The sequence below is a fragment of the Meleagris gallopavo genome, chromosome 2 (genome assembly GCF_905368555.1).
Source record: "Meleagris gallopavo chromosome 2, MGAL_WU_HG_1.1, whole genome shotgun sequence".
Taxonomy (NCBI): Eukaryota; Metazoa; Chordata; class Aves; order Galliformes; family Phasianidae; genus Meleagris; species Meleagris gallopavo.
The window spans coordinates 26,328,264-26,345,764 of record NC_139405.1 but is presented as its reverse complement, the minus strand read 5'-3'; the positions used below and the strand labels follow the sequence as shown (position 1 = coordinate 26,345,764).

Below are 17,501 nucleotides of genomic sequence, written 5' to 3'. Positions count from 1 at the left end.
GGATGCTTTTCATTGTTTACTGAGATGTCTTCGCTTGGGAAAACAGGTTCCTGTTATCAAAAGGACAGATAGAATACAGGAGGCAACTAAGGAGAGGGCCACGAGGAAAAAGCTTTTCCTGCAAGTGTTAAAACACATTCTGGAACATTTTTAAGGCTATGGAAGAGTCTACCACGCTACTGGATTTTTACATATTTAGGCTCTAAGTGAGCAAAACACTGAAGGAACACTTTATTACCACTTTAGAAGATATTCTCATTTCATTCCACCAGAATATGCAAGGCTACTCCCTCCAAAAGCAATGGAAGTGGAGGCAAAGAAGGAAAAAGCAGTGTCACAAGCTGAAACCCAGCATCACTAAGAGTCAGAGAAGGTTTTTTGGACAGTCGGATGAGGCTTACAACACCTTAAATGCAATTTCTTTCAGCCAATTTCTCACGTATGTACACTGTGGTTCTCTGATGATCAACATTCTTGCACAGGACATGTCTTTGTTCCATGTCCCTTTCATGTGCTGACACGTTCGCCTGTTCTCAGTCACTCCTTCCCACATTGTCCCACTTCATCTCATTTTGGAGTGGCTAAAATCAGAAACGAGCAGGTGGAACAGCCCTTGGCTTCACAGTCCTGCAGAAGAATTATAGTGACACGGCTGCTCTTTTTTCCTTCTGATTTGTAAAGTGACAAAAGTACCGTTCTGGCGATTTTTGCTCTGGTAGAGCAATCAAAGTGTCAGAGAAGCTGGACAGCTCCAAACAGGTTAACTTCATTGTGCAACTTCTGTTTAATTTTAAGAGGTTCTTAACTGTAAAACCAAAAGAACAACCAATCCAGCCAAAACGTAGGATCACCAATCATGTTGCTTACAGGCCCACAGAACTATATCATTATTACTTGCCACGAATACTCCCTGCAGGAAGGAATATGTTTTATTTGGTTGTTAACATTATACTGCAAGGGAGACCTCAACTGGAAATCTTATTCTTGTTAACTTATTTTTTGTAAGCTTCAGCAAATTTAAATCATATAAATAAATAAATAAAAACCAACACATCTCCAAACAAACCTGTACATGAGAAAATTCACTAGCTTACAACAAAACAGTGTAATGGAAAAGACGCCTCATTATATAATAAATTAAGCAAAATTTCCTCTTCCACAGCAGTAGAAACAATAAACTAAGCAGTTAAAATGATAAACCAATGGCAAGCCTACTGTTAACTCAAGAGGAAGGTGGATACTCAGATGTTCTATTCTCCAAAAACAGTCTGTTATCGTTCCTGTGCTGCTCCACCACAGACCTTTAAGTGCTTTTTGTGCAGCAGATCAAAATGCTCTGCATCTATCTTCAGACAGTTCCTATATATAAAAGACAGTACTTAAATACAAGCATACTTATTTAATCTTGAAGTCAGCACAGCAATCCAGACTCTATCAATAGCATTTTCATACTGCCTCATCCATAACAGTTACAAGATCAGTTCATCATTTTCAATACTATTGGATAACACAGAGATAACCTGTATTCCCCTCAGCAGAACAAGACTATAGTGTTCAAGGGCCCATATGATTGTTCAACTGTAAGCCCAGCCCTAGAGATGGCTGCAGCAGTCAGTATTATTGCTGCTCCAAATCCTCCTCCTACATGGATCAGCCCAGACAAGCCACACTGACATGAGCTCTTCTGATTTTAAAAGAAGTGTAGCACTGCACTTGGTATGCTACAAGACCTAGGTCCAGCAGTTTCTACATTAATTACAAAAAGCCCTTCCTAACTGCAGAAAAAGCCCTTGAAAAAGTAAAGCAGAGGCACTGTAGAGAAACTGCGTGCAGCTATGGTGAACGCAGGCATTTCCTTTTCTTTACAATTCTCCAAACCCTTCACTGAAGTTTCACTTAATAAGTGTGATATCACCAGTAAAGGAAGAAATAGCATTTCTTGTTAATATAGTATAGTCCTCATTTCTCTTTATTTAGGGAAGATTTTGTACACAACCAGAAGACTTGACATGGAAATTCTAGATACTCTTTTTGTGCTAGCAGTATCACAAACTCATTTTTGGCTTACCATGGATTCACTGATTAAGAGGAGAAGCAGAGCCTCTTCCACGTTGTCCTGAGGGCAGTAAACACTGAAAGACAGAACACATTTTTCTGAGGAAGGTCAAGAATTATCCTATCAGCCTCCCTTTCTCATTTCGCAAGAGGAGCAGTAACTTGAAACATCTCATACATAATTCATTTGCTAGGTAATACCTTCTTTTGCAGGTTTACACAATTAAAAGCTCTGAAACATATCCAAGATGAGCCATTCTGAACCATAAACAGATTATTTCCACTTCTTAGCAAAGACAGCTATTTGGTTGGAAATTCGTGTGGAAAAAAATCAAATACTCTAGGTTTAATGCTTTATTTTTCCAGCAGGCCTTTTGATAAGAAGTCAAAAACAAGAACTCCCAAAGCTACTACATCAATCAGTTACACAATTAGCAATACTGTAGAGCGTTCAAACATCCTCTCTTCCTTCTGTCAATAATCCAAAATTAAAAAATGCTTACTTCTCTTCTGTGTATAGCTCAGGCTTCCGACAAAGCAGATTGCTAATGTAAGTCTGATCTTCCTTGTTCATGAACTCAGGGAGAGGATCAGATAAAGGGCTCCAGTAACAGTCTTCACTTAAGGAATGGAGAAGCACTTGGCCTAGCTGTTTGGCCGCAGTCTAGAGATCAGTAAACAGAGAAAGACGCATTAGTGAAGCCTTCACACACACCCCACACACCTAACAACCATACACATATCACAAAGGCCTAACAGCAAGGACAAGTTAAAGAATGAAGACAACTGATTGCCACACAGACTGCTGAGAGTCTCACAAATGTAACTACATTTGAGTGTAATAGTACTCCAATGCTTTTGCAGCATCAAGATTTTGTGAGTCTCAGCCCAGAGGTTACTTCCGTCTTAGGTTTAAAAGAGCAAGCATTCAGCTGTTGGTGTAAATGCAGCTCTTTATAGCCTCAGCTCAGTATTATTTGTCCCTCTCTTTTGTTGTTGATGTAATAGCGGCAAAAAGAGAGAAGAAGATTAGGAACTTTACATCAAGACTGCAATGTCACATGCCCTTGTTTGACCATTGAGTGTCCTTAAATACCTGCTTTCTAGTTCATATCTATTAGCTGTCAAGTTGAGCCCAAAAGGCAGCCAGCTAACTTGACTTTGCAAAACTATCTTTGGCATTTGTCTCTGTTTAGACTCATCCAATAAACCTCTAATTATTTTTTTTTTTCCAGTGTAAATAGATAAGCATGCGAACAAGCGCAGAAATTAAAACAAGGGGTATCTTCTGGGAATTCTCAGTAGCATGGTGCTCTACACCACTGCAAACAGAGCACAGAATAGAGATAGACTGAAACTTCAGCCCTTCTGTCCTAACATCAGTAAACATTTTTTAACTTCTCTTTGACTGCTGCATATTTATTTCCTATGCTATTTATGTGCTTGACATGGTACGAGCCTGCCAAGAGTCATTTTCTTTTAAATACCAGAATAAGTATGATTGATAAACTGAAACATTACTCCACTTGAGCTGTTACATCTGTAGGATTAAATAAATCATCCTGAGTTTAAAGAAAATCCATGCAATCAGATTCAGAAAAATAACTTATTTTGATGCAAGATCCTTTATTTTCATCTGCCTCACCACACATGAAATCTAATTGAATTAGTCTAAAATGCAGCCACACTAGCACACACTGTCCATTCAACATCAGATAAAGACAGGTTTCATAGCTGTATCTAGCAAATGGCAAACTGATTTGGATGTGTAGCAGTACCTTTAAGAAATATTGTCACATACACCTCCCTGGAAACCCTGAGACCTTCCCCACACTCCTACTGACAACCTACAGAAAGCCTTCTGTTTCTAACTAAGCTTTTCTATGCTTTTTATAGCAAGCAACCACAGGCAAAATGGCTGAGGGCACTGCAACATTAGCCAGTATCATTTTTTGTCTCAGTGTGTAATTATTTAGTCAGTTTTACCCCAAGGAGCCAACTCTCCTGTATTTTTTCCTACAGCCTTAGAGTGGAGGGAAGAGTATTATGCCAGCAACAGAAAGATCTTTACTGTTTCACACAAAAGAAGCAGTACAGTTTGTGATAAGCCTTTCAAAAGGAAAGAATCACATACTTGCATTTTCTTTGATTTTAACATACAGTACAGTAGCTGTGTAAATTAGCTTCACTCCTGTTTTGAATAAGACCAAACAAACCAGAACAGGCCAAGACTCTGATTTATGTTATTACTGCCTTTGGCTAAAAAAAGCATCATTATGCTTAGAGAACACTGTGATCCCACAAATTAGGAAAAAGAAAACTGTGTTTCATTTTCATGCATGAAAAATTTGTTTAATTAAGCACATTCTTCCCTTTGCCCTCTTGACAGCTCTTCAAAACCAAACAAGAAAATGAAAACACAACTTCCAGTAAAATGGAAATCCCAGGAAAAACTACTGGATGGACATCTTCAAATTTCCCCTTAAGGAATAACACTCTTCCCCAAGGGTGTTGTACAGCTCTCCCTTGTTGCACTGGGACAGGAGCATTTGAGTATCACATTCTGTCACGGTATAAGAACAGCAGATGGTTACGTTCATTTCGGCATAGCGATAAAGCAGATGAGCAAAAAAATCCCCTGAGTCCTGATCTCACTCTGGGAAAGGATGTGACCATTTGAGTGTGACAATTAAGTCACCTTTTCTAATTCCCAGCACCAACTTTGGTGTGCATCTGCATTCTTGACTATGCATGGAAGGTGACCCCAAGGCAACCAGAAGATACATTTCTATAACAGAAGTTCCAAAATAGACAAATGTGAGAAACCTAGGCAAAAATGCACTCAGGATACCCTTTCTGTCTGTGATTTCATTTCAGCTCTGCATTTGTATGTGAGGAAGACACACGTAGATCAGTTCCATTCACTGGAACCCAATGCTCTCCATCTTCAAAATGTTAAGCAAAACACAGAGAAAGCTGAACAAAACACAAAACAAGTTTAGCCATATTAGTGCAATGCTTCTAAGGCTGCAAACTTCTCATTCACGTTCAGGACTGCTATTCTCCATGCTGCTGATTTCATCACATCCTGAGTAACTTCATGACAAAATTTCTTAAAGTGGAGGTTGGAAAAAATCATCTGAGTTAAACTACCCAATTAATGAGGCACATAACTTTCTCCACAATTTCTTCATCAGAGGTACTCAGGATTTACAAGACATAGAAGGACAACACAAAAAATAACAATCACTCTGCACTATATTGTATAGAAGGGAGTTTTATATGAGCAACACAGAAGCACTTTAGTCAAAAAAAAAAAAAAAAAGCCCTGTTTATTTGTTGCAAAAGCCAGAAGTACTTAATACTGCTACATGCAAATCTGAAAAGTTGTGCATGCACACATTGACAAGAGAGACAAAGAAAACAAGGGACAGCACTGTCAAACTAAATTCATTCCTATTCCTATTTAAACCACAGTCAAAAAAAAGTACTGCGAGGGGAAAAAAAGAAAAAGGAGTGAGAGAAAAGTAACCCATATGTCCAGACCTGAGGGCTCAGAGGTTTAGAGTAGATAGCACTTTGAATGAAGTGCATCACTACAAATATCACTCCCAGAAGTATTAAAACAAACAAAAAATTCCAAGCAGTCAAGTGAAGAAATTTTTTTTGTCCTATTGCAATGGTTAAGAAACAGAGTTCCTTGCACAGCACATTACGCCCAGCTTCCCTTCTCCCATTCATTCCCCTTACCATTTTGAAGGTCTGAGTAGCTTTTGTTTCCACAGTCCGTAATACGTCTCGCAGACTCCTCATTCCCTTCACAATATTGCTAAGGAGAAGGCAGAAAAAAAAAACCACCATGAAACAAAAAGCAAAAGCAAACCAGCAATGAATGTGAGGAAATATTTTGATCGTGCACCAAAGCTGGGGAACAAACTTGACATTCACAGAAGCCAAGAAAGGAACCCCTCACACCAAGTGTGTGGCACTGAGACGAGCCACTCTGAGGCAGAGGACAATGGCACCAAGTGAGGCAGTGACTGTAGCATGCCTGCTCCAGATGGCTTCCTCAGAGAAGATCACATTCACATTTGAGGAACAGAGGGGACATTTGGAAGCTTTTCATAGTTCATATTTATAAAGCAGATGCTTCTTCTTAAAAGCATCCACATCTCCTCTTCACACCCTCAGATTGGACTAGTATGAATTATACTGAGCTTACGTGATTCTTTTAAACGACGACGATTTTCAGGTGGTGCTTAAGCATCTTGTGTCTGCTGGTCAAGACATGTAATGAAATTACAGTGGTTTAAAGAGTTTATTGTCAGGCAGCTAAGTTGAGTAGCTGACTGCAAGCACAGCTTAACCTCCAGTAAAGGAGGGCAAGGTTGAAAAAAAAAATAGTCACATTACGATGCATACACTATGAGTTATTAAACCAGCCTAGTCGCCAAACAATATCTTAACCATGTGCCTGAGTACTGAAAGAGATGGAGAGAGGAACAATTAAACATTGGACATATCAGTTAGCACACCTGAAGCTTGTAAGCTCCTCCAAGTTAAGAACATGGCCCTACCACCACAGTAACTACAAAATAGCTTAGCTCACTTTCACTGAAAGGTGGTAGCTACACAAAGAAATACAAACCAACACAAAAGGAGCAGTGCTGCCCTGAATTAAAGGCATTCAGACAACGGTAGTTCTGGTATATTAAATTGCCTCTTCAACTTATTCCAGGAAAATCTTCTGTGCAGGCAGCATCTTGGTTTTGTTAAAGAGCCACACACCATAACAACCACCTCTATGAATCAGTTTAAATTTTGAAGGTAATTACACAGATTGTGTCTGTGCTTACTTTCATGCACTGCAAATCCTCTTGTGCTCTAAAATCAACGGTAAACATTCGAAGAAACATCGCAAAATATTTTCTGGGAAAAAAAAAAATTAAGTTGATGCTGTTTGTCTTAAGTCTTAGCTACGTGAAATGCTACCCTAAGGCCTACAGTTGTCAAGTCACACAATGCAAATGTGTGTGGCCTTCCTGTCAACCAAATTTAAGTTTCAAATTTTAAACTCAGAAAAGACTTCTGAAAATTACCCAGTTGAGGGTAATCCACAGACATGCAAAAAGGCAAGATTAAAAAATAATGCAAGTTTTATCAGATGCCATCTCTTCTTTTTTCCCTTTCCACTCTCCCCTAAGTAAAAGATGTTCTCAGTTTCTGATGGAAAACTTCCTTGTGGAAGTTTTTGTAAGCTGGACATTAAAGCTTCAGCAAATGTTCCAAACAGAGAGCCAAGATACCTGGTGCATTCTGTGAGTTCAGGGAAGAATTCTCACACATACATGCTGTTCTGAATCATAAACTAAGGAAAGCAATTAGGTAGACGGTGATATTCACACACAGTCACACCAAAGCCAACAGAATTGTTCACAGCCTATTTAATGCTAAAGAATCAAAAAGACGTTCCCCCAGTTGAACAGAAAGCCCCTGCTCCCCTCAATTCTTAAGAAGTACGGGCCACTCCGGTGCTTCCTTGGGCTCCTTAAGAGGCTCAGAAGAAGAAAAAGGCTGTACATGACATTTCCATGACATTTTCAAGAATGCATACGTTTCTATTTCTTGTTATAATAATGGTATTTGTCTTAAAAGCATCAATGAATTCCATTCACTAGCAACAGAAAGATTAGTGATCATTTACAAAGCCAATTAATTCCACATTTGGCTTTTATTTAGAGACTGAAAACCTAGAGAATGTGCTAAAAGAGAGACAGTTTTCTTCAGAACATTAGAGAACCGTTTAACTTCCAGCTTTTAGACAAGGCCATAAACTATGTCGATGCCTCACAGGAGGACCATCTTGTTCTGAACAGAGGGGGAAAGGAAGAGTAAGGAATATGAACCTGAGGTAAATGAAGGAAGAAATGGGAAGCTGCTGCCCTTCCAGAAACCTCTGGGGCTGAACACAGACCACAAACACCAAAAATATCTTCACAGGAGTAGTAGCACATGGAAGGCAGCTGCAAGAGGCAGCCTGCACCTACTGTGGCCAGACACGGACATGGTGGTCAGCCTCTCCGAGAACACCCACTCCAGGCTCCAAGCTCTTAACTCCGAAACATGCAAAGCATCTGACAGCAATACCAGTTCTACAGGACTGAGGCTTTGCTCTGGCAGTTCTGAATGCTACTGAATGTTATTGAGAAGTCACAGGAGACAGAGCACACCTGCCAGCAGCTGGCAAATCTACCTCACAGCAGAAGCTCCCCTTTCCACTCCAAGGCACTGGAAGGCCAAGAAGCACACGCTTCACTTTAAGCACGAATACTACTGATAACAATAACTAACTTACAGCTCTGTTAACAGATGCCTTTCATACACAAAGCATGCAAATGATGAGATTTTTGAAAAGAGAACCTGAAGAATACAAAAAAGAAGAGTAGGTCTTTGAACAGCAATAAGCATATGCAGATGAGTGGATGAGGATGTAATCATAACCCTTGGCAATCCATGGCAAATCCACTTGATCTTGTCTAGATCAATAACTTAGCAATCTTTAGCACCTCATGACTTCAACAGACTACCTGGAAATCCCAGATACTGTTGGTTCAAATCAAGGCATCGTAAGTCAACATTAGATCATGGAAATAATGAGTTGAAAGATTCTGTAGGCCCCTACTGCACTGCTAAAATGCCACAGAAATTTTTTTTAAAAAAAAAAAGAGGAACCAGAAGGAAACAGCACCTGGCCATTAAATGAACTGCTGTGGTTTTAGCCACAAAGGTGGTAACAGAGATATTTTAAAAGTCACGATGAAACATGCTTTAGAATTCAAGTATAGCTAATTTAATAAAGAGGAATGCAGAAAATCATCAGTGCAAACAGCAACTGAGAGCACACTGAGTAATGACTCAGTCCAGCATGGAATAAAACTCTGTGGGTTTTTTTTGCTGCTGTGTTTTTTTGTTCTCTGTGGATTGTTGTTTTTTTTTTTGTTTTTGTTGTTTTTTTTTCTTTTGTAGAAGTACCCTCTTTAATATAGAGTAATTACCAGACTATGAATGGAAACAGTCATATCATATTTATGTCACATCATTTGGTTAACACTACACAAAATTTTAAGGCAAGAAACTTAAGAAATACATTGTTTTCTGTGCAAAATCATTGAAAAAAAATACAGATAATGAGCCGAAGCGGACCCCAAAAGACCATGTCATTATCCCCATTTAATAACTGTGAAAATAACCACTAACAAATGGAAGAGATTATCTGGAGATGGGTACAGGGCAGTTTGCAGAGTCACTTGTCCAGTGGAAAGCACACAAACAGCAGGAGTACCATGGCCACTCTGAAGCTCCTTCTGTATCTCTCCCAGCTTTTTAAGAATTCATACTTTCTCCTTAAACAGCAGCTCATGCACAGGCATAAAAAGTACTCAAATAACTAGACCTCAGATTCTTATGAAAGATACAAGACAACTAACTACAACAAATCACATTAGTGTTTCCCAGTGTCAACCTGTCAAACAAACTAGACTCAAAAAAAACACCAAAATAAACAAACAAAAACACCACAGCCCCAAATCCCAAACTAACCAACCGACTAAAGGAAAAAGCTTAGCACTTATCTATGTTGGTTGCTCCAAAAGCAATGTCTGATATTGATTCCCATGGAAACTACAACCAATACAAAGAACACAAAAGCACTACTTCTTAAAGCATACTCTCAGCTACAAATAACTTTTTTTTTTTTTTTTTTGGTCAGCAATGAGTAAGAGTCTGCATGCCACACTCAAAAATCTGCACCAGCGGAGGTGACCCACTGCCACTGCCACCACTGCTGAAACGCACTACCCACCACCCCACTGTGCTCACACCAACTGTCTGTTCTCCATGAACATTCAGCAAGCATTGATGAAATGTCAGTGGGTGCCATTTTTTCTGCATGGAGGAATTCACTGACGCACTTTTGCTTCAGACACACTTCCATGTCAGACACCATTTTGTCAGACTGCCCTTCTGCTGCCATCTATCACACAGCAACAACATGTAATGGGATAGTGGCAGGAAGGTTCAACCGCTACTGCCGTACCACCAACATTCACCTCTGACATCGTGGGCCAACGTAATAAAATAAGAGCCATTAGTTTCAGAGCAGTCTTCATAGACTCATCTAGTAGGCAGTAAGACTCACTTGTGAATTAATAGCTGCAGTGTCCTAAGCTTCCTTTATTAAGTGCTAGACTGGGAGGACTGAAGAAGGGATAAATGGCAAGCAAACCCACACAAATTCCTCAGAAAAAGATTAATATTCTGGCAAAAATTTTGTTAGATTCTACTGTAACACTAACACATACATGAAGTCACTCTTTCCAAGTGCCCTTGCAACAGAAGCCTGTAACATTTCAAAAAATGGAACTGAGGGCTCTGCAAAAATGACAGGAGAAGAGAAAAAGAACTGCATAAGCTTTCCCTAGCAGGCAATTTCATCAGGGCTTTCCAAAGTATCTCAGGCCCCTAGCATGAAGGATCATAAGGAAATCTGATTTTTTACTAAGTTCTTAATACTTACTTTTCAGAAAACCATTATTTTCAGAAGCACACAGAGCTTCCAAAACCATCCACTTCCTCTGGAACGCCCTGACATTTTCATTTCCTTTGCTACTCCATACATACTTCAAATACCATTAAAAGAGTCACACAGAAATAACTGTTACTTCATACAGATGAATCCTATTTGCAACTGCAGCAGATGCACTTTCAGCAACACAGTATTTCCAAGTTAACCTGTCTATTAACAGGGAAAAGAACAGTCACAGCTGTCTGTAGGACCTGCTGACCCTCGCAGCTTGCTCCTTAGCACCACGCACCTTTGTTTTGCATGGGTGCATGTGAGTGAGGAAGCTGCCTTCTTTTTAGCCTGCACTAAAAGAGGAAGGGACATCTCTGCCTCCTGCATTATTTGCTCTCCAGAGGTGGCTGTCCCCTCAGAGAGTTGTCTAGAGTTGTACACAGGAAAGTCACATCACAGTGTCCTAGAAAGATCTGGGTTGGAAGGGACCATAAGGATCATTAAATTAACTTTTTTACTCAGTGAGTGGTGAAGGATTGGCACAGGATGCGCAGAGAAGCTGTGGGTGCCCTATTCCTGGAGGTGTCAAGGTCAGGTAGGATGGGCCCTGACCTAATCTGACATACTGGGTGGCAATCCTGCCAATGACAGGGAGTTTGGATCTAGATGATCCTTAAGGTCGCTCCCAACCCAGCCATTGTATGACTCTATGATCCCTGATCACGCTCCAAGAGGTTGCCAGCAGGAACAAAGCAGGACAGTACCATTCCTTTCCCGGCTCATCTGCTGAGGAGACATCAGCTCCCCTATAGTCCTGTTTTGTACACAGGTGCCCAGGGGAAGGGCATGGCACCTCCCAAGACCTACACACAAAATATCTGAAAAGGCCTCTTCCCTTCTCACCCTCCCACCCTTTTCCTTCACATATCCCAAAGCTGTTTATGCCCTCTCGTGGCAGAAACTGCACATTAATATACAAGCAGGGGGCACAGATACAAGCAAGGGATTCCCACTTGTCTCATTTTCCTCCCTCTGGTCCTTTAATTTCACTGGCTTTTGCTTCTGATTTGCACTGGAAGAGCTGCAAAATGAACTGGGCTTTGTTCTTGTCACAGACATGTCAGCTCCACGGGAGTAACGAGGCTGTTTTTTCATCAGGAGACAGCTACAGAGAACATTTTGCTGCTATTGCAGCAATTCAGCATATAATCAAAGTGGTGCTTAATTCACACATGTATTTTGATTCCCAACTGTTTTCCTGTAGAGTTAGGTTTTTTTCTTTTTTAAAAGGTTGTCATTATAATAACGTGGGAAGAGAGCAACCAGGGCTCACAGTAATAGCTAAAACAACCCACTGGATATATTGAAGTGATGAAGATTGAATTTCAAATGTTGCTGAATAAATGAACATGAGCGAGTTTGTTATTCAAAAGGTGCCTAGAGGACATCAGTGCCATATGTTCTAAATGAGATTTTATTTTATTACATAGTTAATGAGTTTACTGGCAAGACCTGAGCTTTTTGTTTGCTACCAAAATGGCAAAGGGCCAGTAAAGCCCACTCTTTGAGCTACAGATGGTCAACCATCATCTCCCATGGGAAAACCACATGTGTATCCTGTATCACTGGGGCTACATCTTGCACTTGGAACCTTGTACTTTCTTACAAATAAACTTGCAGGCAGTTGACTAAAGGGGTCACAACACCTGATCTTTATGAACAAAGCCTTTGGGTTAAATAAGGCTTACCTCAAGGCACCCTGCATGGACATGCTATAGTAAGTACAACCGTACTGTACACAAAGGCTTTTAATCCTAGCAAATAAAACAGTAGAGAACATCAAGCATATTCATAGGTGCATATAAATCATTACTGAGGGAAAAAAAAAGAGAAAAAAACAAACTGAACTGAAGCAGTCCTTCCTCCAACAACAGAAACAAAATACGTTTGGGTTCTTTTTTATACAGAAGAATTTAAACCAATCTTTGCTGAGATTTTTTTTTCTCATTTTCTTCTTTTCTGTCTCTCCATATTTTTCTTTTTCCCTTTCTTCTCCATTTCATCCAGAAGGAAAAAGGAGTAAAGAAAAGCAGAGAAAATATCTTTGGGTGTGAAGATTATAAAAACCACCAAAATGAAATACTTTCAAAGACAGTTTGCTTAAGAAAGTTTACAAAACTTTGACCAATTATATTCTACAGAACAGTGAGAAATTCAGTATCTGATTCCTTAAGAACAAAAGTGATGTTTGCAGCAAAAAAAGGACTAGGGAAGATGAACTCTTACAAGTATTGTTTACACATGGTAAAAGAACATTCTCCCCACACGGCAATCTCTCCATCAGCTAAATAGATTTGAAGATACTGCCTGTTTTAGGGGTCATGTGCTCTCACCAATGGCCTTTGAAAGAGGGCATTCTTTCTAGTTAAACCACACAGATTCAGGGGTTTGATCAAGACATTCAAGAACTTCAATAACTAAAAGAAAAAGCCCTTAAGACTTCACTGAACTCTAAACCAGGCCTTGGGGCTGAATATTCAAAAAGAACTTAGTAGTATTTACATTCCACACGCTCTCTATGGTCAGACTCCTCTCATCTCCACAGGGAACAGAGCTGAGTCAAGACAATAAAATAGTCGAACCCCACCCTACTTGTGAGTCCGGGCTTAGGATGAGAGGGAAAGGCGGGTGGGAGGGGTAGGATATGAGAAAACTTGAAGCAAGTCAACAGCAGCAAAAAAAAAAAAAAGTCACAACAGAACACATGAAGACGTAAGTCTCATCTGTTCTGAGACAAAACAAGCAGTATTTTTGATTTTTTATCTATTTCTAGTAACATCTGCGTCCACCTACCCCTTTTTTAAATGAGTCACGTAGGCACTCTGTAGAGCTGCTTCCAGGAAGTACGACAGTTCAAACTCAGAGTATGCCGTGTTGCTGCCCTTCATATTCCTTGAATGTGTGTTGTTTAAAGTCTGTGAGGAAAGAAATCAGTGGGATTACAGACACCTCTTTGAACTATTCACTTCCCCACAAGATACCAAGAATAAAATGTTAGCTTCTGTTATCAGATTCCTCCTCAGGTTGCTTGAAAACCTACCTTCATGAGGTATTCTATTCTATTCTACTCCAAAAACCTTCCAAAGACAACTTTAAAATAAACTATACAGTGACTTCTGTGAAATATTCTGTGTGCAATGTGAGTTTTGAAACATCAGCATCTGCTACTTTCCATTCTGATAAAACAGAAGGCTACATATCAATACCAAGGGCTTCAGAAGTACTACTCTGACCAGAGCCAGCATCTTGCATAGAAATAGAAACACAATGTTTAAGTAGGGATACCTAGCTTAACATGACAAATATTTTTAAGAGAGTTAGTAACCTACAAGGAGTCCTGATGGCAGAATCTTAGCATTTCCTCTTTGAGTCTGACCAAACCCTTCTTTCTTTGGCTTTCTTAGAAGCTCTATCTTCCAGATCAGCTAACAAACAGCTTTCACTGCTAGAAATTGCACTGTGTATACTCTCCAAAGTAGTATTTTACTTCCAGGAATGAAAAGGATCTATGGACTGAGTGAGTGAATCAGGAATCCTCCATCCGAGTCTAGATGATGAACAAATTATTGTTCAAACTTTTTCCCTTCGTGGTGGACACAAGTTCTCAGTGAAAACATTTCCAGTGCCCAGCACTGCAGGAAGTGGTCCTCCTGCAAGGAAAAGGCTACACTTCATTTTAAATAAAAAGGTAATTTAGCTTTTTCTCGCAAAGAAACAGACCAAACAACTTGTTAGCTGGCTACTTAATGAATTTTTGTGTGCGCCGTAAGCTTATTTTTCTTGTTTTAACACAACTGAAAACAAAACCAGCTGCCTTGCTGCTGAGAGGAGGATAAATATCTGGTCAGAAGGTCTAAGGCTATAAAGAATAATAGATAATGTCCATTGCCTCACTGCTGCTCATGTCAAGTTTAGTGTGTGGCAGAGGACAGAGTATGAAAACTTACGGTGTGTCCCTGTTAAATGCTGCTAGGCAGTTACAGAGATAGAGGTACCTAAGCATGTACCCAGCAAGGAACTGGCACATACTACGGCTCAGTATAGAGCTCAGTACTCATCTTACTCAGCATCCTTAGCCAACACCAGACTGAGCAGTTACTTGCTATTGATCCAGGTTCCTCCACTTTCACCTGGAAATGGCAAAGCATCGGCAGCTAAGGTGCTATAAACAAGCCAAAAGGTAACTTCCAGCTTGTTAGGGATCTCAAAGTCCAGTACTGTGTATCATTTACATGGCCGATATGTAAAATGTCTAGGGCTCCTTCATGGTAGCACTTGCTCCATAAAGTCCGTAATCCTTTTTAGTAAGAGCTAAATTTGAGATAAGGACCTGAGCACATCAAGTATTCAGTACTTTACTGCAGGCAAAATTGGTTTCTACATGTCATTTTCAAAAGAAACTGGCAGAGACCAGACAAACAGCTGTTTTGCAACTGCTTATACTGAAAAACTCAGCCTGCAGAAATGCTAAGACACCTGGCTCCTTCAGACTCGTTCTCATTCTCTTTATTATCTATAATTGCTTGATGTTTTCACCACCACTCTGCAGCCAAAATTCCTGGATGTTCTACTCAAGTCACCAGGCAACACCTGAGCACATTCCTTACCTTTTCAAGCTCCTGCAGGTACACTTGAGCAATGACACATGCAGTTTCAAAGCAAGTCATGACTTCTTCCTCCCTTTCGCACAGGCGAGCACGTGAGGCAATTGAGTTGGTTGAGCGCTCCAGAGACAGACCTGTAAAATAGCAACACCTTCTTTAACTGGAGTCCACTAACAGCAACACAGCCACGTTATACTTGTATTTACTGTCTGACAGCAAAGTTTTTCCATATGTAGATTTCCCCATAGTTTTAGTGGCTTTTAGGAAAAAATCCCGAGAAAATAAAATTCTTACACATGCAAGGCATTTTTGTCATGCTGCTCTAACATGGTACCACTGCATGCTTCTACAGCACCTTTTGAACATTTTATGAAGAAAGGACACAGAAATCCTTTGTCAAGGAAGAGCAAGCAGAGAAATTATGGCCTATATTTCCAAAGATGGCTACAGATTTTGGGTGATTCAATATAAGTGCTATTTCAGAAACACCTTAGCAATGGATGCGAGAATTTCTGAGCATCCACTACTCCAAGTGAAGCTTTCAATAGCAGCAGTTTTGAAGAAGAAACTTGGAGAAAGACACCAACATAGAACTGGAAGATCTGAAGCCTTTTGTGGAAAATCTAAGCACTCGCAAATTGCACAGACACACAGAGAGTTCTTGGAAAACAAGAAAACTACAAAGTCACCCTCTATTCCAAAGAGAAGAAAAAAAAACAAACCACACTTGTTTTTTGTACCATAGAAACATTATCATCAGCTCCTTTAACAATCATATAGCACATAAATAGAGATCCATAGCTACAGTCCTTGCCTAGCCTCCCACTACTATATGCTTTATTTCCCTATATCTCTTTGGAGAGGCTATATACATGCACACTGATCTTATTCTGATCTATATAGATTCTTATCCCCCACAACACCGCTTGGAAACCTGGGTCTTTTACGCCAAACAACTGCATAGATGCCCAGTAGTCCACACAGGTTACAAATTGTTTAGTATGCATTTCCCAGAAAATTTTATATATAACAACACTGCAATACTAATGAAAAACTTTTAAGATGTAACACAAAATCCTAGCCTTCCTGACACAGGTCTGAAGGATGAGCTGTTTGGACAGGCTCCCCAGGGAAGCAATGAGGACCACCACAGCATATGCCAAAAGAATTTGCCCCATGTGAAAAGCTGCAGCTCAAACCAGGAACAACACCTTTCTTATACGTAAACCTGGGCACCCAGCAGAGCTCACTTTAGGACTCCATGGTAAAGGGGAGCCAGGCTACTCTATGATGAACAATGTGTAGAAGCACTCATTCTAGAGGAGTCTGAGACTCCTAGACGTTCTTAGCTTTGTTTATTTTTCACATTCAAAGTTTCCATTTTGTCCCCTTGGTAACTGTGCTAGGAGTTTCCCTGTCTCAAGTTCTGCCTTTGAGGCAGACATGAGCAGTTACTTCAGTGGAAGAAGAAGCCCCACATAGAATCATAGAATCACTCAGGTTGGAAAAGACCTTAAAGATCATCGAGTCCAACCACAACCTAACCATACTAGCCTAACTAACAACCCTCTACTAAATCACGTCCCTGAGCACCACATCCAAACGGTTTTTAAACACATCCAGGGATGGTGACTCAACCACCTCCCTGGGGAGCCTCCTCCAGAGCTTAACAACCATTTCCGTAAAAAATGTTTCCTGATATCCAACCTAAACTTACACTGGTGCAATATGAGGCCATTTCCCCTCATCCTGTCACCTGTCACCAGTGAGAAGAAACCAACCCTGTTCTTGCTGCGGGCACCTCTCAGATATTGGAAGAGAGCAATAAGGTTTCCCCTCAGCCTCCTTTTCCCCAGACTAAGCAGCCCCAGTTCCTTCAGCCTCTCCTCATAGGGCATATTCTCCAAGCCCTTCACCAGCCCTGTTGCCCTTCTTTGGACCTGCTCCAGCACCTCAATGCCCTTTTAGAGGGTGGTTCCCCACTGCTCTGTCCCAGATCGAAGATCCATGGCACATTCCCCCAGGACCCACCAAGGAGAAGCACATGTGAGTATCCTGCACTCTTGAAAATCCTGGGGACAATTATCTTGCTGCTTATCACTAACAACCATTCTGTGCTGTCTCCTTTCTACTGACATCCATCTTGCATAGGAGAAATCCAACAGATTTTGTCCTCCAATCCACTTTTGAAGCCTCTGGCTTTATGT

At 40.4% G+C, this 17,501-nt stretch overlaps 1 protein-coding gene across 4 annotated transcripts in view; it reads right to left on the bottom strand.

Moving 5' to 3' along the window:
• The window catches only part of TTC7A (tetratricopeptide repeat domain 7A), a 161,407-nt gene that overhangs the window by 127,210 nt on the left and 16,696 nt on the right, over positions 1-17,501 (bottom strand). For all 4 annotated transcript variants that reach the window (XM_085219390.1, XM_085219391.1, XM_085219392.1 and 1 more), the window contains 5 exons: positions 15,298-15,428; positions 13,484-13,605; positions 5,806-5,884; positions 2,559-2,719; positions 2,069-2,132 (listed from right to left, as the gene is read on the bottom strand). In XM_085219390.1, the coding sequence (XP_085075516.1) occupies positions 2,069-2,132; positions 2,559-2,719; positions 5,806-5,884; positions 13,484-13,605; positions 15,298-15,428 (557 nt within the window). The remainder of the gene's footprint in view (positions 1-2,068; positions 2,133-2,558; positions 2,720-5,805; positions 5,885-13,483; positions 13,606-15,297; positions 15,429-17,501) is intronic.